The sequence below is a fragment of the Pelophylax lessonae genome (genome assembly GCF_965119305.1).
Source record: "Pelophylax lessonae genome assembly, chromosome: 13".
NCBI classification, from domain to species: domain Eukaryota; kingdom Metazoa; phylum Chordata; class Amphibia; order Anura; family Ranidae; genus Pelophylax; species Pelophylax lessonae.
In genome coordinates, this window is record NC_138780.1 from 19,118,539 (window position 1) to 19,146,152 (window position 27,614).

General features: G+C 45.9%; 1 protein-coding gene and 1 long non-coding RNA gene across 3 annotated transcripts in view; both read right to left on the bottom strand.

Annotated features, from left to right (window-relative positions):
• LOC309569458 overlaps nt 1-4,986 on the bottom strand; it is a 54,801-nt gene extending 49,815 nt beyond the window's left edge. The window contains exon 1 of the long non-coding RNA XR_014226071.1: nt 4,785-4,986. This is a non-coding gene — a long non-coding RNA (uncharacterized lncRNA). The remainder of the gene's footprint in view (nt 1-4,784) is intronic.
• Nucleotides 4,987-10,036: 5,050 nt separating this feature from the next.
• The window catches only part of LOC309543269 (death-associated protein kinase 2-like), a 75,577-nt gene continuing 57,999 nt past the window's right edge, over nt 10,037-27,614 (bottom strand). For both annotated transcript variants that reach the window (XM_082242725.1, XM_082242726.1), the window contains 6 exons: nt 22,868-22,894; nt 19,730-19,882; nt 18,969-19,014; nt 17,215-17,304; nt 12,708-12,791; nt 10,037-10,593 (listed from right to left, as the gene is read on the bottom strand). In XM_082242725.1, coding sequence (XP_082098851.1) covers nt 10,513-10,593; nt 12,708-12,791; nt 17,215-17,304; nt 18,969-19,014; nt 19,730-19,882; nt 22,868-22,894 — 481 coding nt within the window. In that variant the 3' untranslated portion in view covers nt 10,037-10,512. The remainder of the gene's footprint in view (nt 10,594-12,707; nt 12,792-17,214; nt 17,305-18,968; nt 19,015-19,729; nt 19,883-22,867; nt 22,895-27,614) is intronic.

Sequence of the window (27,614 nt, forward strand, 5' to 3'; positions counted from 1 at the left end):
GCCAATTTTTTTGGTAGGAAAATTGCAATAAGCGTATTTTGATTGATTTGTGCAAAAGTTATTGTGTTTACTAACTAAGGGAAAGATTTATGTATTTTTTATAGTTTTTTTTTAACTAGTAATGGCGGCAATCTGCAATTTTTTTTGCGGGACTGTGACATTGCGGCGGACAGATCAGACCCCTGACTAACATTTTTGACACTTTTGGGGGTACCAGTGACATTACTACAGTAATCAGTGTTATACATATGCACTGTTACTGTAAAAATGACACTGGCAGGGAAGGTGTTAACTTTATTAGTGATCAAGGGGTTAAGTGTGTCCCTAGGAGCGTGATTTTAACTGTAATGGGGCGTGGCTTTTGATGTAACCACAGAGACATACGATCCTACATAGCAGGATCGTATGATCTCTGCTGTTACACCAGGGAGAATGACAGACGGCTTTGTTTACATCAGCCGCCTGCCTTTCTCCCTCTCCAGCGGGAGATCGCGAGTGACCGGCGGACATCGGAGCTGCCGGTCACCTGCGTGGGGATGTCCCTAAACGAGCGGGGGCGGGAGTGTGCCTTCGGCGGCGCGCGCTCGCCCCCTGCAGGCTCCTGGGCAAGCGACGTAGTATTACGTCGCTTTGCCCAGGAGGGGCTGACTGCCGCAGTAAATATACTGTGGGCGGTCGGCAAGCGGTTAATAGCCTACCAAGAGGACATAAAAGATGGCAACCAATCTGACAGATTTGACACGTGACTTCTCTCAGCCAACAGATACTCATAATTCCAATGTTTTAAATAAAGTTGCATGGATACAAATTGTTATACCATGCATTGCGACTTGTTAAAAGTCCAGATAGTTTTGATAAAGTAAACTTCTATTTAGTTAATCTACTATAAAGAATACATCATAACTGAACCATTTACTAAAGCCAAAATTAGCTTGAAATTCCAAGATAAGAAAAATTAAACCAATCATACTACAGTTAGAATGATCTAAATTCAAATCTTGATGCTAACAGTTTAGGTGTGAAAATGGATCAGTTAGCAGTATATGGATAAGGCAAATTAGAATTGTATACTTTACCAAAACAAAGTTCTTTTTCTGTTGTATGGGATGTCACGCTGTCCTGGCTTCAGGATCAAATGTCACCCATCAGTATTCCAGAGCTCCCATCAAAGCCTCTTATTCCTTTCCCGATCTCTTCAATTCTCCCCGTCCTTCTAACTGCCTTGAAACTTTATGCTACATGAAACGTAGGCGGGGATTTGATTTCCATATGACCATTACGTCACAAAGGGGCTCATTTCCTAATATTTTGATGACTCGGACCCAAAATAAAGCAATCACCAGAGGGCAGTGTTGTGTTACGATCAAATTTGGGACATTGAATTTAATTTCACTATTTTCCCAAAGATAACCCTTTGACCTAAATCTGGTAGAAAGAACTAAATCCCATATACATGTCACATTGTCAAGACTTTGTGGCTAGAGTGTAGGATTTATTGTGACCATAAAACGTAAAGAACCTTATGTAAACACATTCTCTGTGAGTAAGTAATGCCACCTAAATGTAATGTCATCCACCACAGTTGTTTTCCGTGGTCTTCCAGGTCTTTTGGTGTTGCCATCTGTATTTACTCTGGTGAAGTCTTCTCTTGATTGTTGACTTTGACACACATAAACTTACCTCCAGGAGAGTGTTCTTGATCTGTCCAACTGTTGTGAAGGGTGTTTTCTTCACCAGGGAAAGAATTCTTCGGTCATCCACCACAGTTGTTTTCCGTGGTCTTCCAGGTCTTTTGGTGTTGCTCTCTGTATTTACTCTGGTGAAGTCTTCTCTTGATTGTTGACTTTGACACACATACACCTACCTCCTGGAGAGTGATCTTGATCTGGCCAACTGTTGTGAAGGGTGTTTTCTTCACCAGGGAAAGAATTCTTTGGTCATCCACCACAGTTGTTTTCCGTGGTCTTCCAGGTCTTTTGGTGTTGCTCTCTGTATTTACTCTGGTGAAGTCTTCTCTTGATTGTTGACTTTGACACACATACACCTACCTCCTGGAGAGTGATCTTGATCTGGCCAACTATTGTGAAGGGTGTTTTCTTCACCAGGGAAAGAATTCTTTGGTCATCCACCACAGTTGTTTTCTAAGTCACCTGACAAGTAGCCCCAGTGTGAACCGAGCCTCAAACTGACAGCCTGAAAGCTGCAGGGCTTGTCTGCAGAAGCCTGACTTTGCACCCCTGATCCCTGCAGGAAAAAAATAATAATTGCACTGTGGCCATCCCTGCCTGATGGAAGGTAATCATCTGATCCATCTTGTTTGCCTGGATGGAGAAATCAGTTTAATGAAAGAAAACTAACCACCTGTAGACACCCTTTAGGTACATTGCCCGATTCATCTTCCTTCACCAATAAACACAAATCATATACAAAATAATAACAAAATCATATTTATTGTATTTTTTTATATAAAAGCCGTCAAAATAAAAACACTCTGATAAAGATATTTCTTTGAAACACAGCATACCTTGTAACCATGAGTAATGGAAAACACACACACACACCAGAAAAATACAAAAATATGTCTGCAAACTAACAGTACAAGATCCTTAACAGAGGTAACATGAAATCTGAGCTGCCCCGTTTAATGGGCGGAGCTTCCACTGGTTGGCGGAATAGAAAATAAGGTAAGAAGGTCATAATGAGCAAACTACTATTGCAGATAGAAGAAATATTCTGGTGCCATATCTTACCTCTGTATATAATGTCTGTCCCTCCATGTTCTGCTGCATCCCTAAAGCCGGCCATAGATGGTTCGAATCTCAGCCGATTCAGCAGGGACCAGCCGAGATTCAATCCATGCATGGGCGGGCTGATTGTACCAGGTCAATCCACCTATGGCTCCGCGGGAGAGGAATCCCCCATCAATACTGACTGTGTTGAAGGGAGAATCAAGCCCGCATCATCTATGGCCTGCCTAAATTCTATGCAAATACTGACTTTCCCAATAATTTCCTTTTGGGATCAATAAAGTATTCTGAATCTGACTTTCTGTTAGTCGGTATTTGCACAGGGCTAAGCACGCCTTTTCTCCTCCCACCACCCACGTGATACAGCCAAGGGCCAGCAAACGATGGCTTAGGCTCCGATCACTGTATTGTGGGATGAGGGAGGGATCCATATCTGGAAGTTCTGGGTTTTTAGGAGATGTAGGGGCATATTGGGGGGGAGGTGATACAGACATTGTAGAGGTAAGTGATGTCACCAAAGTTTGTCCACTATCTTCAGTGTTACTTTGCTTTAGATCACAAATTTTAAAGCTCTCAACCCAATCTCCTTTAAGGAATATATGTAGTCTTAGGGGGCAACAGTATGCTGTGAAGGAGGATGCCATGGTAGGGGTAGGCATTGGCATTCGGGCATCTTAGAAATGTTATGTACCAATTAAGTCCACTATACTATCTAAGGCCCGCCCCTTATAGTTAAAGCTGAATTCCAGGTATGAGGGTATTTTTTGGTCCAATGGATTAATGTAAGGATATATATGATATGTATATATATGTATGTATATATATATATATATATATATATATATATATATATATACATATATACATATATATATATACACACACACACACACACACATATATATATATATATATATATATACCTGGTCAATGCCTGTGGAAGCTGCCATTACTACATTGACCCTCAATATCTTGGGGGTCTTGTGCCATGCAAGCAAGCAATTCTCTGTAGTTATTATATCGCAGTACAGCCTTTTGCACAGAGAATGCTTTGCACTTTTGCAATGAATGCAATGCAGATGGTCCTCTGATTGGATGAGGTGGACAGCTGGACAGGTGATGTCCCCTTATCCAGTCACAGAACACTTGGCATTCACTAATAAAAATGCAAGGTGTTCTTTTAATAGTGCCCGTGCCAAGCAAGGGAATAATTCCTGTGTTTACTACACAGCAGGGAAGCCACCCGGCACGGGACCCAAATTCTGGATTGTAACGTTGCAAACAAATCCATACCTGGAATTCAGTTTTAAGCCCCAACTGTAAGAGATTAGACTATGGAAGGGTTTTGTTGCACAGTGATGGTCAAAGCCAGGGGCCTGCAACCTATGGGCCGTAGCTAGAATCAGCAGCCTCTCAAACAGGTCTTCAGGTCACCCTATGGCAGTGATGGGGAACCTTGGCACCCCAGATGTTTTGGAACTACATTTCCCATGATGCTCAACTACACTGCAGAGTGCATGAGTATCTTGGGAAATGTAGTTCCAAAACATCTGGGGTGCCAAGGTTCCCCATCACTGGCCTATAGTCTCCATTTCTCTGAAGCATCCACAATCCCCTCAACCTGGTCTTAAATGCAGGTTCCCCCCAGCTGAGTTGTTATTGTACCATTGTTGGTTACTAGGACCCCCAGTGTCCTGACAACCAATCATGTGCTTGTCCCAGCGTTTACATGGGGACAGCACTTCCTCCACCCAGATGAGCTTTGCCTCTGCCTGCTGCTACAGCTACACTCCCAGGATATCTAGGCTCCAAGCCATGCTGGAAATTTGTGAGGTGGTAAAGAGACGGGGACCTTGATGTAAGGGAGGACTCTGATTTACTGGAAGACTCTAAAGGGCACTCAGAAGTAAGGAGGGACTCTGATATAAGCACAAACATTGATGGGGACTCCGAGGTAAGAGGGGGCGCTGATGGGGGCTCTCATGTACAGGGGTACTCTAAAAGGATCTCTGATGTAAGGGGGACTCTGATGGGAACTTAAATGTATGGGTGAACTCTAAAGGGTACTCTGATGTAAGGGGGTCTTTGATGGGGACTCTCATGTACAGGGGACCTCTAAATGGAACTTTGATGTAAGAGGGGCTCTAATGGGGACTTTCATATATGGGTGAACTCTAAAAGGGACTCTGATGTAAGGGATGACTCTGATTGGGCCTCTCATGTATTGGTGGACTTTAATGGGGACTCATGTACAGGGTGGCTCCAAAGGGAACTCTGATGTAAGGGGGTACTCTGATGGGGACTCACGTATGTGTGGACTCCAAAGGGAACTGTGATGGGGACTTAAATGTATGGGTGGACTCCAAGGGGACTCTGATGGGGACTCTCATGTACAGGGGAAAGCCAAAGGGAACTCTGATGTAAAGGGGTACTCTGATAGGAACTTTCATGTATGAGTGAACTCTAAAGGGAACTCTGATGTAAGGGGGTACTCTGATAGGGACTCTCATGTACAGGGGAACTCCAAAGGGAACTCTGATGTAAGGGGGTACTCTGATAGGGACTCTCATGTACAGGGGAACTCCAAAGGGAACTCTGATGTAAGGGGGTACTCTGATAGGGACTCTCATGTACAGGGGAACTCCAAAGGGAACTCTGATGTAAGGGGGTACTCTGATAGGGACTCTCATGTACAGGGGAACTCTAAAAGGAACTCTGATGTAAGGGGGTACTCTGATAGGGACTCTCATGTACAGGGGAACTCTAAAGGGAACTCTGATGTAAGGGGGTACTCTGATAGGGACTCTCATGTACAGGGGAACTCTAAAGGGAACTCTGATGTAAGGGGGTACTCTGATAGGGACTCTCATGTACAGGGGAACTCTAAAAGGAACTCTGATGTAAGGGGGTACTCTGATAGGGACTCTCATGTACAGGGGAACTCTAAAGGGAACTCTGATGTAAGGGGGTACTCTGATAGGGACTCTCATGTACAGGGGAACTCCAAAGGGAACTCTGATAGGAACTTTCATGTATGAGTGAACTCTAAAGGGGACTCTGATGTAAGGGGAACGCTGATGGGGACTCTTATGTATGAGCGGACTCTATAGGGGACTCTGATAGGGACTTTTATGTATGGGTGAACTCTAAAGGGAACTCTGATGTAAGGAAGACTCTAATGGGGACTTTAATGGCTGGTGGACTCCAAGGGGACCCTGATGGGGACTCTCATGTACAGGGTGGCTCGAAAGGGAACTCTGATGTAAGGGGAACACTGATGGGGACTTTACTGTATGGGTGGACTCCAAGGGAACTTTAATGGGGGAATGTCTTGTACAGGGTGGCTTCAAAGGGGATGTACAGGGGAACTCCAAAGGGAACTCTGATGTAAGGGGGTACTCTGATGGGGACTTTTATGTACAGGGGAACTCTGATGTAAAGGGGTACTCTGATGGGGACTTTCATGTATGAGTGAACTCTGAAGGGGACTCTGATGTAAGGGGAATGCTGATGGGGACTTAAATGTCTTGGTGGACTCTAAAGGGGACTCAGGTGAGGAACTCATGTATGGCTGGACTAGTAAGGGAGCTCTGATGTAAGGGGGTACTCTGATGGGGGACTCACGTATGTGTGGACTCCAAAGGGAACTGTTATTTGGACTTAAATGTATGGGTGGACTCCAAGGGGACTCTCATGTAAAGGGTTACCTGTCCAACCTAACATTCGGTACTCAATGGGGTTTATTCATGACACTCCCAAAATTCCCTAAAACCTTCATTATGGAAGTGACTTCCTTCCCTTCCTCTCCTCTTTCACAGCATCTGGTGACTTCTTTACTATAGAGACTCTTGGAAGGGAGTCGGTCCGCCATTTAAAAACATTTAAAGTTCTGCCAAAGAGCGTCGCAAGATAATCGCTTATTCATTTTTTTAGCCAGAAATCCAGCGGACCTTTCTGCTTTAGTCTCTTTGTGTTATTGGGAGCTTCAAGGGTGAGACCACCTTTTCTTCTGGACCGGGAAGATTTTCCCCCTTAATGACCAGGCCATATTTTGCGATTCGGTGCTGCGTTACTTTAACGGACAATTGCGCGGTCATGCAACGCTGTACCCAAATGAAATTTACGTCCTTTTTTTCCCACAAACAGAGCTTTCTTTTGGTGGTATTTGATCACCTGTGCGATTTTTAATTTTTGAAAAAAAGAGCGACAATTTTGAGAAAAAAAAAAAAAAACAATATTTTTCACATTCTGCTATATAACATTACCCAAAAAAAATTTAAAAATCAATTTTTTTTAACATTTTAGGCCAATTTGTTTTCTGCTACATATTTTTGGTAGAAAAAAAAAAAATCGCAATAAGCGTATTTTGATTGGTTTGCGCAAAAGTTATCGCGTCTACAAACTACGGGAAAGATTTCTGTCATTTTTATTGTTTTTTTTTTATTTTTTACTAGTAATGGCGCCGATCTGCAATTTTTAGCAGGACTGCGTCATTGCAGCAGACAGAACGGGCCCCTAACTGACATTTTTGACACTTTTGGGGGGACCAGTGACATTACTACCAGTGCTAAAAAATATGCACTGTTACTGTAATAATGACACTGGCAGGGAAGGGGTTAACACAGTGGGTGATCAAGGGGTTAAATGTGAGCCTAGGGGAGTGATTCTAACTGTATGGGGGCGTGGCTTGTGAAATGATCATAGAGACCTGTGTTCCTATATAGAAGGATCACAGGAGCCCTGTGATCATTCCAGGGAGAAGAACGGTCGGCTGTGTTTACAACATCTGACTGTTCTCTCTCAGCGGGGAGCGATCGCGGGTGGCCGGCGGCAATCGGAGCCACTGGCCCCGTGCATTGGAGTCCCCGTTGCCGAGTGAAGGCGGGAGCTCGCCGGTGGCGGCACACGCTTGCCACCTAGCTGTAGGCGCACGATCAACGTAGAGCTACGTCGGTTTGCGCAGGAGGGCCTTCCTGCCACGATATAACTGCGGCGGTCGGTCCAAAATCGGTCATAATTTTTTTTTTTTTTTTAGCACTTTTATTGCTGTTACAAGGAATATAAACATGACTTGTGACAGTAAGAGCCGGTTCACACTAGCGCAACTTGTCAGGCGACTTGTCAGCCTGACAAGTCGCGCTCCCTCGCGGTCCATTGACTGCTACAGGACCCGTTCTAATAGGAGCGACACAAGTCGCTCAGACTTAGAAAAAGGGTCCTGTACTACTTCGGGGCGACCTCGGAGCGACTTGCATAGACTTCCATTATGTGAAGTCCCTGCAAGTCGCTCCGAAGTTGTGGTGCATGGTAATGCACAAGTCGCCCCTGAAGTAGTAAGGAGTCGTGTCGCCTCAGTGTGAACCGACTCTAATAGGCAGTGACAGGTACTCTTTAAGGAGGGATCGGGGGTCTATTAGACCCCAGATGTCTCCTCTGCCCTAAAAGTGTCAGATCACACCAAGATCGCTGTAATAAAAAGGCTTTCAAGTAGTGATGCACCAAAATTTCAGGCAAAAAATAGTGTTTTCAGCGTTGTGCTGAAGGCAAAAAAGGTGCTGATAATGGCTGCCGAAAACGCCCGCAATTTTACCATGCTTGGTGTGTTTTTTATAGGTCATGTGACTCAAAAAATGCATCAAAAACACAACACGGTTGCATTGTTTTTGTCTTCTTGCTGTTTTCTTAGTGCATTTCAGTGAGGAGGTCCTGACCAAATATGCACCAAAAATGCAGCATCAGGATTTTTAACACCGCCTCAAAAAAGGTGCCGATAATGTCCGAAAATAAATTCATATTCAATTAAATTCATGATAGTGAATAAAAAATCAAATATAATACAATTATTTATAAAAATATATCTATTTTTTTTTAAAAAAAGCATAGATTTCGGCCAAGTGCATCCTGAATTTTCGGTTTCGTCAAATTTCGGTGCACCACTACTTTCAAGATTTAAAAATGGCGCGGTTTACATCCGGAAGTGATGACAGTACTCGTCCTATACCATAGAGCCCATCAAAGACCTTCCGCTCCTCCATGGGCTCTGTGGTAAAGGGGCGGGACTAACAGCTTCAGTTCCGGGCTCGGGGGTGGGATGGAGATCCCGGAGGGGCACCCCTCTCGCCACCTGAAAAAGCAAGTCAGCAGCTAATTAGTAACTACCTGTAACTACCCTAAATTGTGGGCGAAGTCCTGCCTGACACCCAACCATTCAATGGCCACTAATGGCTTGTTTCCACTGAGCGGTACGGCTCGGTTCGGTAGAGTTCAGTACGGTTCGGAACGGTACACCTTGATCAGGCTTTCGTTTCCATCGCCAACAGTACCTCAGCTCAACAGTACCTCAACAGTGTAGCTCCACCCTGTTGGGAACGGTACTAATGTGCTTGGTACCCCCAACAAAAGGGTCCCAAAAAAGTGGTTCGGTACAGTTCAGTACGGTTTGGAACGGTACACCTTGATCAGGCTTGCGTTTCCACCGCCAACAGTACCTCAGCTCAACAGTATCTCAACAGTGTAGCTCCACCCTGTTGGGAACGATACTAATGCGCTTGGTACCCCAATGAAAGGGTCCCAAAAAAGTGATACGGTACGGTTCGGAATTAGGGTACAATTCACAACTTTTGACAATGGAAACGGCAAAAATTGCGTACCGAACCGTACCACTCAGTGGAAACGAGGCATAACTCTTAATGGAGGTAAAGGTTGGTGGGGTAAAATCCAGAAGTTGTAGTCCTTGTAACAAAGTGAAACTAAACCAGAGAGGTACACAGAATAGGGTATTCCAGCAGTACCCAACCATTCAATGGCCACTAATGGCTTGTTTCCACTGAGCGGTACGGTTCGGTTCGGTACAGTTCAGTGCGGTTTCGGAACGGTAAACCTTGATCAGACTTGCGTTTCCACCGCCAACAGTACCTCAGCTCAACAGTACCTCAGCTCAACAGTACCTCAACAGTATAGCTCTACCCTGTTGGTACGGTACTAATGTGCTTGGTACCCCAACGAAAGAGTCCCAAAAAAAGTGATACGGTACGGTTCGGAATTAGGGTACCATTCCCAACTTTTGACAATGGAAACGGCAAAAATTGCGTACCGAACCGTACCGCTCAGTGGAAACAAGGCATAAGACTCTTAACGGAGGTAAAGGTTGGTGGGGTAAAATCCAGAAGTTGTAGTCCTTGTAACAAAGTGAAACTAAACCAGAGAGGTACACAGAATAGGGTATTCCAGCAGCACCTTGTGGTATACGCTCTTAGGAAGGACTTTAATTTTAAAATGGCCGACAGGTTCGCGATAATGTGTTAGATGGCAGCATGAACAAACGTACAAGTTCCACCTACCATAAGGTGATTACACTCCCAAACGTTTTCTTAAAAACATGCACTAGAACATATGTTGCGATAAAGTATAAGCACTCACCAATGTAACAATTCCATTTCATGGCAAGGTTGGTAGGCCACTATGGTTAAACGATAGTATTTGCCGACTCTTAGCGGCAAAAAAAGTTAAAACATGCGACATGCTTGTTTTTCCTTTAAATAAAAGTTCCCGTAAACAGTCACATGCAACCAATCTGAGATAATTGTCCATATTGGGGCGATGTTGGAAAAGCCCACCTTCTCTTGGTACCCTAGCAGCTATGCTTCTCCAGATTCCCACGTCTCTCTTGGTTTCCTGTAGACACGGGGTTCCCATTGTGGTCAGTACTGCAGACAGCTGAAGGAGGATGGTACATGCTTGAAAATCGGAGGGATGTCCCATCAGATCAGGAGCAACTGCTCAAACGCCTTCGTAGGAGTGTGACGGGTTTGGTCTTCTCATCCTCTTGGTCGCTTTCACATTGTCTCTGAAAGGGTAAATAGGGGATTGTCAGCTTTTTGAGATTTGTTTTCCACTTATAGGTTGAATAGGGCTTGAACTGAACCCATTCATTCCTATAGAGCAGTGATGGCGAACCTTTGGCATGTGTGCCACAGCTGGCACACATAGCCCTCTCTGTTGGCACGCGAGGTGGTTCAGAAATGAAAGAGTGCCCAAGCCACAGCAGCCCCTGGAGTTGAACCAGCCAGAGAGGAGCAAGAGGATGGTGCTGAGAGGACACCATCAAGAGCAGGGGTCTTCAAACTATGGCCCTCCAGTTGTTCAGGAACTACAATTCCCATCATGCCTAGTCATGTCTGTGAATGTCGGAGTTTTACAATGCCTCATGGGATATGTAGTTCTGCAACAGCTGGAGGGCCGCAGTTTGAGGAACCCTGATGAAGAGTGAGGAGGGTGATCAAAGGCACTAACAAAAGGAGAAGCTGCTGCCAGGCACACCGACACTGGACGCCGAACCCGGGAGAGTGCTGAATTGACTACAATCCCTCTTGGAGTGTTCGGTCATCACCTGGGTGGCTGGGTGTCTGCAGTTTAATTGCAGGGTTGGCACTTTGAAAAAAATAAGTTGGTTTTGTGATGAAGTTTGGGCACTTGGGCTCAAAAAGGTTCGCCATCACGGCTACAGAGAGAATGTGTATTAAACATACCAACGATAGGGGCATCTCCATAGTGATGAATAGAGACCAGTTGGGGAGTGGCTATGTGGGTCCTCATGGGTGGATCTTTCAAGAATATGGACAGTTGGGTCACAGGGCCTATGCCAGTGATGGCGAACCTTGGCACCCCAGATGTTTTGGAACTTCATTTCCCATGATGCTCAATACTACAATGAAGAGGGCATGAGCATCATGGGAAATGTAGTTCCAAAACATCTGGGGTGCCAAGGTTCGCCATCACTGGTCAATGCTGATGGACTTTTGTTACTATCAGACTGGTTTTGAATTCCTATGCAAGCCCTGCCTCAAGCAGGTCAAATGCAAGTCAGAAAGTGTTCAACTGCACCTGTTCATGAATTCTGAAGGACCTCAGAAGCATCTCAAACTGGTGCTCTCAAAAAAAGGCAAAACCCAGTTGAGATGAGTCCTAAGGGGCTGGGAAGGAAATGGGGTAACTTAAAGAATCACTTCAAGTAGCCTTTCCACATCTGAGGACCATCCGAGGTCTAGGATTGGCGATGTAGCCGCCACATCTAAGGACCATCTGAGATCTGGGACTGATGGTGTAGCCAAAACATCTAAGGACCATCTGAGGTCTAAGATTGGTAGTGTAGCCACATTTAGGGACCATCTGAGGTCTGGGATTAGCAGTGTAGCCATCACATCTAAGGACCATCTGAGGTCTGGGATTGGCAGTGTAGCCACCACATTTAAGGACCACCTGAGGTCTAGGATTAGCAGTGTAGCCACCACATGTAAGGACCATCTGAGGTCTGAGACTGGTGGTGTAGCCACCACATCTAAGGACCATTTGAGGTCTGGGATTGGCAGTATAGCCACCACATTTAAAGACCATCTGAGGTCTGGGATTGGCAGTGTAGCCACCACATTTAAGGACCATCTGAGGTCTGAGACTGGTGGTGTAGCCACCACATCTAAGGACCATTTGAGGTCTGAGACTGGTGGTGTAGCCACCACATCAAAGGACCATTTGAGGTCTGGGATTGGCGGTGTAGCCACCACATCTAAAGACCATCTGAAGTCTGGGATTGGCAGAGGGGTGAGGAAACCCATACACCATTTTTAGTTGTAAAGTCAAACTGTTCTTTATGAAAGCTGGTGCTTTTCTCTTAGGGCTACCCAATTTCAAGTTGTTGAGCGTTGTCACCCTAGGACAGGGAGTGTGCTATTACCCAAAATGAAAACCTAATGCAGCCACCACATCCAAGGACCAATAAGCTGCAATATATTCAATATATGTTCTTGGGTTGAGATATAATACCTGCATACAGCAATGTGAATTCCTAAGGGTGGCTATTGGTCACATATCTCACCATCTCTGTGTTTTTGAATAATCCTGACAGTATGTGGTAGATCTAAAAGACTGTTCCTTATTTTGGTGGGGGCTTCCCCCGTTACTTACCAGATCCTCATCACTTTTGGCGGGATTACATAGCAGCTTCATGCGGCAGAGTCGATTACACGCAGACACCATGTTGTATGACAGCTGAGGGAGAGATATGATCATATTCAATTACAACATACATGTACACTGCAGAAGATGCTAGTGCTACATAAATGAATAATAATTTAGTAGCATTACAATCCCACACACTTCTAGGTTGGATAATTAGAGATTACTTAGTGTTGGTAGTAGCTATGGGCTCATTCACACCATGAAAAACGAGGGATTCTCTGTGCACAGGAGTTCAGTGATTGCCTGTACATACTGATACGTGGTTAGGAGCACCTAGTAAAAATCAGGTTAGATACCGTCAATGAGTTTCGGAATTAGACGAAACACGTTGGCTGGATCTGATATTTCTGTTTCAATATTTCAAATGTACTTTCAAGCGAGATAACCATTGTTTACTAGGTGCTCCTAACCAGGGCTTTTTTTCTCAGAGAATAGGTGCAGGAACTCCACCTTTTAAGTTACTTTGTGTCTCCGCCCCCTACCCACCTCCGAGCACTGACCCTTGGTTCCACCCCTTCCAACCTCCAAGCACTGACCCTTGGTTCCACCCCTTCCAACCTCCGAGCACTAACCCTTGGTTCCACCCCTTCCAACCTCCGAGCACTGACCCTTGGTTCCACCCCTTCCAACCTCCGAGCACTGACCGTTGGTTCCACCCCTTCCAACCTCCGAGCACTAACCCTTGGTTCCACCCCTTCCAACCTCCAAGCACTGACCCTTGGTTCCACCCCTTCCAACCTCCGAGCACTAACCCTTGGTTCCACCCCTTCCAACCTCCGAGCACTAACCCTTGGTTCCACCCCTTCCAACCTCCAAGCACTGACCCTTGGTTCCACCCCTTCCAACCTCCGAGCACTAACCCTTGGTTCCACCCCTTCCAACCTCCAAGCACTGACCCTTGGTTCCACCCCTTCCAACCTCCGAGCACTAACCCTTGGTTCCACCCCTTCCAACCTCCAAGCACTGACCCTTGGTTCCACCCCTTCCAACCTCCGAGCACTAACCCTTGGTTCCACCCCTTCCAACCTCCGAGCACTAACCCTTGGTTCCACCACTTCCAACCTCCAAGCACTGACCCTTGGTTCCACCCCTTCCAACCTCCGAGCACTAACCCTTGGTTCCACCCCTTCCAACCTACGAGAACTGACCCTTGGTTCCACTCCCTACCCAGCTTCCAGTACAGCCACTTTTAGAGAATATAGAGCCAAGTATAATTATGCATTGGAATGTATAGAATTAGGTTATGATAACAAGAAAAGCAATAAAATAGGTCCAGCAGCAATAGATGCCCCCCCCCCCCCCCCAGCAGCAATAGACCCCCCAGAAGCAGCAAAATATCTCCCAGCAGCCAGCATCAATAGACTCTCTAGCAGCCAGCAACAGTAGACCCCTCCCTAAACAGTAGATTGCTTTCAGCAATAATTAACCCTCAGTATCAAAAGATCCTCCACCAGCAACAATAGATTGCCAGGCAAAAATAGATCCCCTCCAGCAACAATAGATCTCCCAGCAGCCAGCATCAGTAGATCCTCCAGCACTCATTGGAGGTGCCGGAACTGCATTCCCCCACGTTCCCGCTGAAAAAAAGCCCTGCTCCTAACCACATATCAAGGATCATAACTAATTAGCAATCTTTTGCGACCAGAGATGCAGCAACCGAAGAACTCCAACCAGGTCAAGACACAGGAAAGAGTGACTGCGATCTCTGATATGTTTAACCACCACCAGTGAATGAGGCAGGTAGGGGGCTTACCAGATAGATAGGACCCAATAGAGTATACACTCTTTTGGTCACTCACGCATATGAGTAGAGATGGCTGTCATTATATTGCTTATGCTGGAACGCCTTTAGCACTCAGAGACCACCTCCAAACGCATGACAACATCCATATGGAAAATTCAATGGGTAACCGACTTGAAACCGCAGCCGAGATATCCTCCACAAGAACTCAATAAAATAGAAAGGTCACCTAGTGTATACCAGTAAAGGAACCATTTATTTTAAGAGTAGGAACACTCGATGATAAAAAAAAGTGCTTGTAAATAGTAGACACAGTGAACACAACACCTGTAGCTGACCAAACGCGTTTCGTCTCACCAGATGATGTCTGGTGTTTGGAGGTGGTCTCTGAGTACTGAAGGCATTCTAGTGTCAGCAATACAGTGACAACCATCTCTCCTCATATGCGTGAGTGACCTAAAGAGTGTATACTCTATTGGGTCCTATCCATCTGGTAAGCCCCCTACCTACCTCATTCACCGGTGGTGGTCATACATACCAGAGATCACGGTCACTCTTTCCAAGGGAGATTTTGCACTTTTGTGGACTTTTCTACAGACAACATTGTATTCATATATCTATTTTTTTTCATGAACTGGATGGACAATATGCTTTTAATCATTATTTATTGCTTACATGTATGTTTTTTGACCATTTAACTTGGTTGATGCCATTATGCACTTTAATATATGTTTGCTCTACTTTTGCTTCCTCTGCACATACTGACTTAATATGCAGGGCATTTTTTCAGCGGGAACGCGGGGGAATGGAGTTCCGGCACCTCCAGCACTGGATGTATGCAATGGCAAGAGGTGCTGTGGTGTGATGGAGGGTCTACTGATGCTGGCTGCTGGGGGATCTATTGTTGCTTGAGAGGATCTATTTTTGTGTGGTGGCCTACTGTTTCTAGGGAGGTCTATTGTTGCTGGTGGGGGATCTATTGTTTCTGGGGGGAGGGCTTATGTTGCTAGGGGGGGGGGGGTCAATTGTTTCTGGAAGGGAATTACTGTTGGGGAAGGAGTCAATCGTTCCTCTCTGTTGGAGCGTCTATTGATGCTGGCTTCTGAGAGATCTGTTGCTGCCAGGGGGTCATTTGTTGCTGGGGTCCCATGCTGCCGGGGGGAGGGGGTTATTGTTGCTGGGCTATATTTCTACTGGCTGTGGGGAATCTATTTTACTGCTTTTTCTTGTTATTACTACCAAATTCCATACAAATTACTTAGCATGATATAATGATACTTGACTCTGTATACTCTAAATGAGGCGGTTCTGGGAGGTGGGTAGGGGGTGGAACCAAGGGTCGGTGACGGAGGTGGGAGGAGTTCCTGCACCTATTCTCTGAGAAAAAAAAAGCCCTGCTTATATGTCAATACAAAGTTAAAGCGGAGTTCCAGCCTAACCGCACACTCACCTGTCCCACGGTCCAGCGATGCGCTGTCTTCTCCCTCTCTGCTCTGCGGCGCCGGCATCACTGATGTGGGCACCCGGCTGTGACAGTTTGCGGCTTCACAGCCGGTTACGCACTGCGCATGCGCGAGTTGCGATACGCGTTGTGATTGGCCGGCAATCTTCTGGGACCTCTGACATGTCCCAGAAGATTGCAGGGAGGGAGGGAGAGAGGAGAACTTCCGCTCAGGGCGCCGCGGCGCTCTGAGCGGAAGTGGGAGCGGGTACCTGTCAAAACTAGGTACCCGCTGCCCCCCCCCCCAAAAAAAAATGACATGCCAAATGTGGCATGTCAGGGGGTTAGGACTATTTAAAGCGGAAGTTCCACTTTTGGGTGGAACTCCGCTTTAAGGACAGAGCTGGGATGGGCTCTCTACAACCAATGTGAGTCCTCGGAGCATTATAGGACCATAACTTGGACCGGCGCCCAAAGTCTATAAGGTTTATGGTCACAATGCGACATGCTATCTAATTTCCTTTTGCTTCAGGGTTGCTTTGCGGGCCATGGTATGTGTCCAGCCCTCAGCGGCTGCAAGCCCTGCTTCCGGCGGCGGTAAAACCGCAACTCAATTGCCTGTTTTTTTTTGTTTTTTTTCCTGCCCCCTAGCTGCACCTGTAAACCAAGCCCAACAGAGAAGCAACTTCCTGAGACCCATGAAGTCTTCCACCAGTGTTGTTTTTCTTAGCTTCCTTTAGTTGGATAATTTCACGTAAATCCTTTCAAGGGAGGACTGGGCCAGGGGGCAATTGCCCCCCGGGCTGCTTTGATGCCCCGTAAAAAGGCTGCACCGCTTCTGCCACAGACATGCCTAAAGGATTCCTGGTGAAGAGAAGTTAAAAGTCTCCGCCACTGACCTACTGAGTGCGGGATGAAGATAAGGACAGAGCGCAGACCTCCCCACAAGCATGGATGGTGTACACTGTGTCTGAGCAGAGGCCGGTTCCATGCCCCACTGGAGACTCTCCTCCCCTCGCCGTTAGCTAGCCCCAAATGACATGTCCCAGCTCCCCCAAACCGCCCCCTGCTGGCCAGGTTGGGAACCTGGATTTGGCCGGTAAATAGAGAGTACCTGGAGCAGGGCTTCAGCCTGGAATGGGGGTCAGGAGGAGGACGGGAAGAGAGAGAGTGGGAGGGGTGGCCGAGTCGCTTCACTGTGGGCCTCTGGCTTGTATTTGCCTCCTGGGCTGAAAGTTGCCAGTCTGCCCCTGAATCCTTTCAGGACTCACCTTCCATTTCCGGCGAGCGTTAAATTTCTTGAAGTTCTTCATGTTGATCGACGATCGACTTCTGTTGACGGCTTGCTTTCTGTTCAGCGGCTGCGGGAACAGAAACATACTCTTATAACGTAGAAATAAACTGAGCTAGTGTACCACCTACTGACAAGGAAAGAGTACTACGCCAAATTGGATCGAAGAACTGTCGCGTAATGTTAAAGAGGAAGACAGTGAGGGTTTAGGTTTGCTGTAAAAGAAAAAACTATGAGACACAAGGGCTTCCAGTGCTGGCCACCTCTTGAAAATGCTTGCTGCCTGGCTCTCCCTAGCTTTAGTACTTGGAGCCAGTGAAGTCAAAACTCAATATCTGCAAGCGTTTCGGGTTGGTGATTCTAAAGGCATTGAAGCCAGAGACTTAGAAGAGGTCAGCAGATGTGGCCCCTATGACCATTAACCACTTACGGACCACCCACCGTGTATTTACGTCTGTACTTTGGCGTTAAATACCGGGGTTATGGCAGCAGATGGCACTAGCAGGCATAAAACAGCGGGGGGTCCGCTTTAACATAAGGGTGGTCCCAGCAGCAGGTTCGCCGCAGGATCACCTTTATGGGTGGCGGGAGAGGTGCCCCTGGCTGTTTTCCATGCTTACAGGAGCCGTCGGTAGCAGGGAGAATGATCCGGTCCGCTGTCCTCTCAGGCAGGAAGTCGAGTGAGGGCAAGATGGCCCCCACTCCACTCTATGGTCTTGGAGGACCTGAGTGACGTCATACGTCACTTCCTAGAAACGGATTTAAAGAGCCCATTTTTTTCATCATGAAAAAAAATTACCTTTATTTTTTCTTTTTTAGTGTAGATGAGAGATATGGGGTCTTTTTGACCCCCAGATCTCACAATAAAGAGGTCCTGTCATGCTTATTTCTATTACAAGGGATGTTTACATTTCTTGTAATAGGAATAAAAGTGATCAAAAATTATTATTTTTTTGTTTTTTTTTAAAAAACAGTGTAAACATAAAAAATAAAAGATAAAATTAATAGAAAAAATAAATAAAGCGCCTCGTCCTCGTCAGCTCGCACGCAGAAGCGAACGCAAACACAATTCGCGCCCACATATGTAAATGGTGTTCAAACCACACATGTGAGGTATCACCGCGATCGTTAGAGTGAGAGCAATAATTCTAGCCCTAGACCTCCTCTGTAACTCTAAACTGGTAACCTGTTGGAATTTTTAAAATGTCACCTATGGAGATCTTTAAGTACCAAAGTTTGCCAGCATGCCACGAGCGTGCGCAATTTTGAAGCATGCTGGGTATCTATTTACTCGGCGTAACATTATCTTTCACATTATAAAAAAAATTGGGCTAACTTTACTGTTTTCTTATTTTTTAATTAAAAAAAGTTATTTTATTTTTAAAAAAAAATGCGTTTGTAAGACCGCTGCGCAAATACGGTGTGATAAAAAATATTGCAACGATCTCCATTTTATTCTCTAGGGTCTCTGCTAAAAAAAAAATATATATATATATATATATATATTATATATATTATATATATATATATATATATATATATATATATATATATATATATATATATATAAATAATGTTTGGGGGGCTGAAGTAATTTTCTAGCAAAAATAAAAAAAGATTTTAACTTGTAAACAAGTATCAGAAAAAGACCCGGTCCAGGAATGGTTAAAGTCCCATCTCTGTGGATGAGAGATTTTCCATGGGAGTGCCCCCTTGTTGCCAATTGTCACTTACCTTAATCCATGGGTGAATAAGACACTCCACCGCTGTCATCCTGTCGCTGCGGAGACAACAAAAAGCGGAATTTTTACAAATTCTAAAATAAAGCAATTCACGGCAATCAATTAGTAAAAGAAAAAATGTGATTGGTTGGTATTGGTCACTGCATGTTGCTCATTTGCTCTCAGTTTTGACAGCTGGGAGCGAATCAGATCAGCTAAGCATTCACAACAGCACAGAATGTTAGTGGGGGACTGCAATGATCTTCTTGGGGGGGGGGGACACCATTGCGGCTCCGGCCACTCACACAGCCGGAGTCCGCGAACCCGGAAGGAAGACCCGGGGAAGATGGAAGCTTTGTAAGCGTTGACAGCGCGTTGCTAGAGGGCTTCATTCTAAGGTAAGTATTTCATAATGTGCTAGTATGGAATGCATACTAGCATATAATGTAATTGTTTTACAGGAGAAAGTTTTTTTTTTTTTTTTACTGTTACCGCTGGGAGGGGGGACAGACTTCCCAATCACATGATCACCGTGATTGGCTGTCACAGTGATAACATGATCAGGAGCCCGTCCCACTGGCTTCCAATCATAAACAGAGGCCAGGAGCAGTCTATGACAGCTCAGTCACTGGGCCGGCAGCGCACAGTGAGCGCGCTCTCAGCACAGAGGCCTCAGTCCCTAGATGCATATGTGTGGTGTGTGACCATAAAGGCCCACCCGTCCTGCACGTGGCCAGCAGGGGGAGCTAACGGCATTGAGTATGGATGACAGACCTGGGATCTTTGAGCAGCAGCTGTCGGATGAAGTCTTTGGCCATTTCACTGGTTTCTTTAAAGTAGCGATCGTCAAATTCATAATTCCCGGCGACTACGTTTGTTAATGTTTCTGAGTCAGTTTCACCTTGGAATGGCGACGTTCCGCTGAGACTGGAAAAAAAAAAAGGTGAGAATATAGGGGGTTGAGTGGGTCAAACATTTTTAGAATAACTCAATAAATAAAGTATTTTCCTGTGTACTACACTTAGTCAGCGCCCTGTTTCCTTTATATATTGCAGAGCTCACTTCAGTCTCTTTGAGGAGATGCCACAGATATCTTTGGACCTTTGGACTTTTTAATATAATTCCTACACCCCTACAGCACATTCATGTGTTGTAGTTTAGCTGTATCCCTACCTGCGCCATTCCATATTCAATACTCTGTGCTACAAATAGAGACTACATCCTTATACTGTATGTGAATTGCTGTACCACCAAAATGTTTAGTAATCCTGTTCAGCCAGTTTTGTGATTGGCTGTCTAGGTAAGAGGGTGACATCACTGTTTACTATAGCAGTTTCCTGTGTCCCCTGCTTGCCAGACGGATCATAAAGGCTCCACCACACTACTGAGGCCTCCATGTCCTCCTCTATGGACAGTTTTTCCACTGCAGCACTCTCAGAGGAGGTGTGGCCACAGGAGTAAAATTAAGAGCACTTCCTGTTGCAGTGACAATGCTAAGCCACTGCGTAGCAATTAGCATCAACGTTGTCAGCCTGCCGTGTTTAGTTGGCCATTGGGCTGCCTATTACATACAGGGCCGTCTTTAATATTGATTGGACCCTGGACAAACATTTCCTTGGGCCCTCCTAAATCCACTTATTAACTATTTGTGGGCAGTGTGGGCTCAAGGGGGAGCTGCTTTGGGCCCCACAACAATGACCGGGCCCCGGGAGGCTGCCCCTTTTGCCCTGTGTTAAAGACGGCCCTTATTACATAGACCTGATAAACATCCCAAGCCTCAACTTGGGGATGACAACACTACTGCTAATTGCTAGGGAGTGGCTGAGTGTTGTCAGCCTGTAACAGCAAGTGCTGTACTGGCCGAAATGCCAGGTACAAAATGCTGCAATAGATTGCAATAGATTTTAGACTCGCATACGCTTTAAAGGGTAAGATGATCCGTAGACTATACAGAGCACTAGTAACCCCGGAGTCCATAAGCATCATAATGCTCACATTGGCAGGCAGTTATTGGTCAGCGAGGCCACGTGACTGTGTTGGCCAATGAGGATCTCTTCTTGCCTCTGAAATCCATCCCAGAAGAAAGGAGTTTAGAAAAGATTCTAAACTGGTCAGCGTGGTCAAATGGCTTTCCAGCTCCTGGGTGAATTATTTATGATGTCAGTCTGTTCTCTCTGCGGCCTTCCAAAACTCTCTCTGCCTGCTGCCACTGATCACCTTCAGCATCCCACTTGCCAGTGGGCAAGGCCAAAGTCCAGCTGGCAATGCAGCCAATCAGGGTCCTCTTCTTTTCCCAGAACTTCCTCCTTGCCAGTAGGCAAGGCCAAAGTCCACCTACCAATGCAGCCAATCTGGGTCCTTCTCTTTTCCCAGCACTTCCTCCTTGCAAAAGTCCAGCTGGCAATGCAGGCAATCAGGGTCCTCGTCTTTTCCCAGCACTTCCTCCTTGCCAGTGGGCAAGGTCAAAGTCCAGCTGTCAATTTAGCCAATTAGGGTCTTCCTCTTTCCCCGGAACTTCTTCCTTGCCAGTGGGCAAGGCCAAAGTCCAGTTGGCAATGCAGGCAATCAGGGTCCTCCTCTTTTCCCAGAATTTCCTCCTTGCCAGTGGGCAAGGTTAAAGTCCAGCTGTCAATTTAGCCAATTAGGGTCTTCCTCTTTTCCCAGAACTTCCTCCTTGCCAGTAGGCAAGGGCAAAGTCCACCTACCAATGCAGCCAATCTGGGTCCTCTTCTTTTCCCAGCACTTCCTCCTTGCAAATGGGCAGGGCCAAAGTCCAGCTGTCAATGCAGCCAATCTGGGTCCTCCTCTTTTCCCAGAACTTCCTCCTTGCCAGTAGGCAAGGGCAAAGTCCACCTACCAATGCAGCCAATCTGGGTCCTCTTCTTTTCCCAGCACTTCCTCCTTGCAAATGGGCAGGGCCAAAGTCCAGCTGTCAATGCAGCCAATCAGGGTCCTCCTCTTTTCCCAGCACTTCCTCCTTCCCAGTGGGCAAGGTCAAAGTCAAGCTGGCAATGCAGCCAATCAGGGTCCTCCTCTTTTACCAGCACTTCCTCCTTGCCAGTGGCCAAGGCCAAAGTCCAGCTGTCAATGCAGCCAATCTGGGTCCTCCTCTTTTTCCAGCATTTCCTCCTTGCAAAAGGGCAAGGCCAAAGTCCAGCTGCCAATGCAACCAATCCGAGTCCTTCTCTTTCCTCTCCCTGCTGTACTGTCCTATCACTGGTGAGCAGATACAGCCTACAGTAAAACCTTGGATTGCAAGCATAATTCGTTCCAGAAACATGCTTGTAATCCAAAGCACTCGTATATCAAAGCAAATTTCCCCATAAGAAATAATGGAAACTCAGATGATCCGTTCCACAACTACTCATTCATAAGTCCTTCAGTTTATAGTCCATATAAAAAGATTATAGCAATGTGATAGGTTGTGTAACCATAAAATGTCCCTCCACAAGGGGATTAGAAGCAAAATCAAACAGGAGCTACAGAGTATAAAAGAGAAGAGAGGCGCCTCTAAGTGTAGCAATATGGATACATTTAATGAAGGTTCAACATTTAGCAACTCACATGGTTGATGAATAAAAGAGGCACATCTAAGTATGCAGGCATCCGGGGTAAAGCTGTACACATAGACCGTCCTCCACACTGCCATCAGACTGCAATTATGACCGGGAAGACTCCCCTGCAGTAGAGCGATCTGAAAGCGAGGCTTGAAGCGCTCGTGGAAGAGATGATGTCAATGGCGGTGCGGAAAATAGACAGCTTTACCCCGGATGCTTGCAAACTTAGATGTGTCTGTTTTGATCATCAACAATGTCAGTTGCTAAATGTTGAACCTTCATTAAATGTAACTTTATCTTGGTTAAATATAGTGCTTTGAATGGTACTAAAAAAAAAAAAAAAAAAAATACTTACAGAATATACGTAATTACACCAATGCTCCTGGAAAAAAAAAAAAAGGAAGAAGATTAAAAAAGACTGAAAATAATTAAAGAAGGTGACGATTCTCATGGTATAGCTGTTAGAAGTCGATCACATTCAACTGGACTCGCTTATTCTGAACTAAAGAAGCTGCTTGGATAAGCTATGAAACATCCACAACATTAAAGAACAAGTGACTTCTTCTGGCCGATGGAAGGAAGCAGATTAAATACTTTGCATGCATTCTGTATTACAACCACAAGATGGCAGTAGAGGATCAAGAACAGATAGGGGACACGTTCAATTAATAATAAAGGGAAATAGCAGAATAAGATACTATTGCTACATTCATAAAAAAAGAAAATGCAATACTTAAAGGCCACTGTTCACAAAAGGCATAAGTGTTTCAAGAATGTATCCAAATAGCTAGTAGATGTAAACCCAATCACTAAAATCTCATATTCTTTAACAGGTTACTGCCATTTCAGAAACAGTTTTCATTATTTTTTTTTAATCTGCACAGAAAAAGCCCAGTGTTCCTGCCATAAAGGCCCCTGTGCAGGCAAATCCTGTTAGCAGGTGACAACGCTGTGTCCATCAACCAGTAGGGTTCCTGTGTTGTCTTTTGGGACCTGTGAAAGACGTGTCCCAGATAGCTGCGGGGGAAGGAGGGAGGGGCACAAACTTCCGGCTCATTTTGCCGAGGCGAACCAAGCCGGAAGTGGGAGCGGGTGCATGTCAAAACAAGGTACCCGCTCCGCCCTCTCCTCTAAATAGTGCCTGTAACGGAGCTCCAATACCCAGCCTAGGTATCTCCACTGTATCATCCTTGAAGCTGAAGAAGTACTAAAATATCCAAGGCAAAACCCCCCCAGTAACTGGACGACACGCAGTTCTGGGAGTCAAACTAGACTAAGTTTATTTATTGAAAACACAAACACAAGGGAACTACAATCTAGGAAAACCCCTCCCTCTTCGAGCCATCCCACACACAAAGCTGAACATCCCATAATAACCTACTCTAGCCAGACAGGAACAATAGAACAATAGAATGCAGGTATTTAACAATAACAAACCCCCACCCATCTCCTGAGGGACACTGCTCCCTCACTCTTCCAACACAAACCACACTCTTAGTGTCCATTCCGCTACAGTGCCAAATGTGGCATCGGAGGGGAGGGGGGGGGGCAGATAAGCAGAGCTTTCCCTTTTGGGTGGAGCTCCGCTTTAAAAAAACATGCCAATTGTTTAGGATATGCAGTTCCCTGATAAACTAAAGATTAGGGATAAGCCTGGGCATGTTCAATCCTTTTACAAACCCACAGGAAGTTGTCACTGTACTGGACCAATCATAAATAGCCGAGGAATCCCCCTTCCTATAGCCACTCATGTACACGCTCTTTTGTATACTTGCGACTGCAGGGTGGGGAATGCCCCGGCTGGCGATGACTGCCCCAGTACAGTCATCCTTTCCTGGGAGGCTCACTTTGGTTGGTTCCGACTAGGATGAAAACACGCCTGAGATTATCAATACTAAGGATCACTCAGTTAGGGCTTACCCCTCTTTTACCTTCTTGCCGCCTATTTAACACGTATGTGCGGTGAGTTTTAATGTCCACATGGGTGTGAGAGCTTTCTGTGCTCAGCAGAGTAAGGACTGGCCAGAGGGAGATTCCTTTGATGCAGTTGGCCAGCCTAAACATGTATTGCAATGTATAGGAACAAAAAATCCCTGTTTTAACGCAAAAAGTGTATGAGTAGAGTAGAGCAGCCCTCAAAAATTCCACTCGCCTGCTCGCATTTTGCGAGTGGGATTTTGAGGATGGCGAGCTGTGCCTGCCGCCGCCGCCACCGTTCACACCAGCCTGCGATTACTTTCTTTTTTAGAAAAGGATGGGCTCTGGGAGCAGAGCACTGCGCCCTGAGCCCACCCATTGTGTGACAATAGCGAATGAATATTCGCTATTGTCACAGGGATCCTCCTCCTGGCCAATCAGGATGCAGGTGTTTCCTGATTGTCCGAAAGGCGAACAATTGTAACTGCCCGAGGAGGAGGAGGGAGACACGGAGGACGCGCAGGATTGATGAGAAGCCGCCCGCTGCAGGTAAGTGCACGCTGGTCTCTCTGCACACTGTGATCGCTCTGCAATGAAAGGGGACATGCTGTGGGCGCTCTGCAATGAAAGGGGACATGCTGTGAGCGCTCTGCAATGAAAGGGGACATGCTGTGGGCACTCTGCAATGAAAGGGGACATGCTGTGGGCGCTCTGCAATGAAAGGGGACATGCTGTGGGCACTCTGCAATGAAAGGGGACATGCTGTGGGTGCTCTGCAATGAAAGGGGACCTGCTGTGATTGCTCTGTAATGAAAGGGGACATGCTGTGGGCGCTCTGCAATGAAAGGGGACATGCTGTGAGCGCTCTGCAATGAAAGGGGACATGCTGTGGGCGCTCTGCAATGAAAGGGGACATGCTGTAGGCACTCTGCAATTTAAGGGGACATGCTGTGGGCACTCTGCAATTTAAGGGGACATTCTGTGGGCGCTCTGCAATGAAAGGGGACATGCTGTGATCGCTCTGCAATGAAAGGGGACATGCTGTGGGCGCTCTGCAATGAAAGGGGACATGCTGTGATCGCTCTGCAATGAAAGGGGACATGCTGTGGGCACTCTGCAATTTAAGGGGAAATGCTGCGATCGCTCTGCAATGAAAGGGGACATGCTGTGGGTGCTCTGCAATGAAAGGGGACATGCTGTGGGCACTCTGCAATGAAAGAGGACATGCTGTGATCGCTCTGCAATAAAGGGGACATGCTGTGGGCGCTCTGCAATGAAAGGGGATATGCTGTGATCGCTCTGCAATGAAAGGGAACATGCTAAAGCATTTAACAGTGTAATTTTATGAGATATTTTACGAGGGCGTGTTTAGGGGCAGAGCAGGGTAGGGTTTGGGTGGGGCAACAAGTGGCGAGTAACTCTTAAGGCCTGGCTAGTAGCTCACGACTTGAAATTTTGGAGCCCTGGAGTAGAGTACAGTAGAGTAGAGTAGAGGAGAGCAGAGAAGATTAGAACAGAGTAGTGTAGAGTAGAGCAAATTAGAGTAGAGTAGAGCAGAGCGGAGTAGAGTACAGTAGTGTAGGGACTGGCCAGGCAGAAATTACTTTGACACAGTTGGTTAGCTTAACCACTTGCTTTCCAGGCCAATTCTGACACTTCACTCCTACATAAAAAAAAATATATATTTTTTTTTTTGCTAGAAAATTACTTAGAACTCCCAAACATTATATATTTTTTTAGCAGAGACCCTACAGAATAAAATGGTGGGTATTGCAACTTTTTATGTTACATGGTATTTGCGCAGAGGTTTTTCAAACGTAATTTTTTTGGAAAGAAAACACTTTCATGAACTAAAAATAAACACTAAAGTTAGCCCTTAAGTTAGTCTTTTGTATAATTGTGAAAGATGATGTTACACCGAGTAAATTGATACCTAACATGTCAAGCTTTAAAACTGCGTCTGCCTGATGAATGGCGGCAAACTACGGTGCTTAAATTCTCCATAGGCAACGCTTTAAACACCTTTACAGGTTACCAGTTTTGAGTTGCACAGGAGGTCTGGTGCAAGAATTATTGCTCTCGCGCTGACGTTCCTGACAATACCTCACGTGTGGTACAAGCACCTGTTTACGTATGCGTGTGGGAGTAACGTATGCTTTTGCATTTGCATGTAAGCACAGTGGCACTTTAATTTTTTTTATTATCATTAATTTATTTATTTTATACAAACATTTTTTGTACTAACTTTATTGCTATCACACGGGATGAACAACATCCCCTGTGACAGCATGGGCCATGACAGGTCCTTTTTATGGAGATATGTGGGGTCTATTAGACCCCAAATCTCTCCCCTGGCCCCTAAAGCAGCCGATCAGACCGAGATTGGTCCGATCGGCTGTTTTTCTGGCCGCTGATGGCCAGGTAAACAAAGAGGCAGAACTACCAATTACTCCCAGTTTTCAGGGTTACAGAGAGAGAGGAACGACATCAGTTCCTCTCTTTCTGTACAGGGCAGCCTAGGCCACTGGCCGCATCGCTCCTGGGCACCACAATTGTACAGGAGTGGCAGTGGCGGTGGCGGGAGGGGATGGGACCCCCTTTTGCCATGCTCATAAGTGATTGAGTGGCTAATAAGCCACTCAGATCACTTCTGCCTTACTCAGAATCGCCGGTTGAAAAGAATGATACCGGAATGATGCTTGTAGGTGCAGGCATTATCCCGGTATAACCACTAAAACCCGAGGACATACAGGAAACATCCATTTGGGCGAAGTGGCAAACATGTATTGCAAAGTATGGGAACAAAAAATCCCTGTTTTAATGCAAAGTTTGCAAAGAGTCTATGAGTAGAGAATAGTAGCGCAGAGTAGAATTAAGAGAAGAGCAGAGCAGTAGAGCAGTGCATAGTAGAGTAGAGTAGTGCAGGGACTGGCCAGAGAGGGATTACTTTGATGCAGTTGGCCAGCTTAAACATGCACTGCAATGCGTGTGAACCAAAAATCCCTGTTTTAATGCAAAGTTTGCAAAGAGTCTATGAGTAGAGAATAGTAGCGCAGAGTAGAATTAAGAGAAGAGCAAAGCATAGTAGAGTAGAGCAGTGCATAGTAGAGTAGAGTAGTGTAGGGACTGACCAGAGAGGGATTACTTTGATGCAGTTGGACAGCTTAAACATGCACTGCAATGCG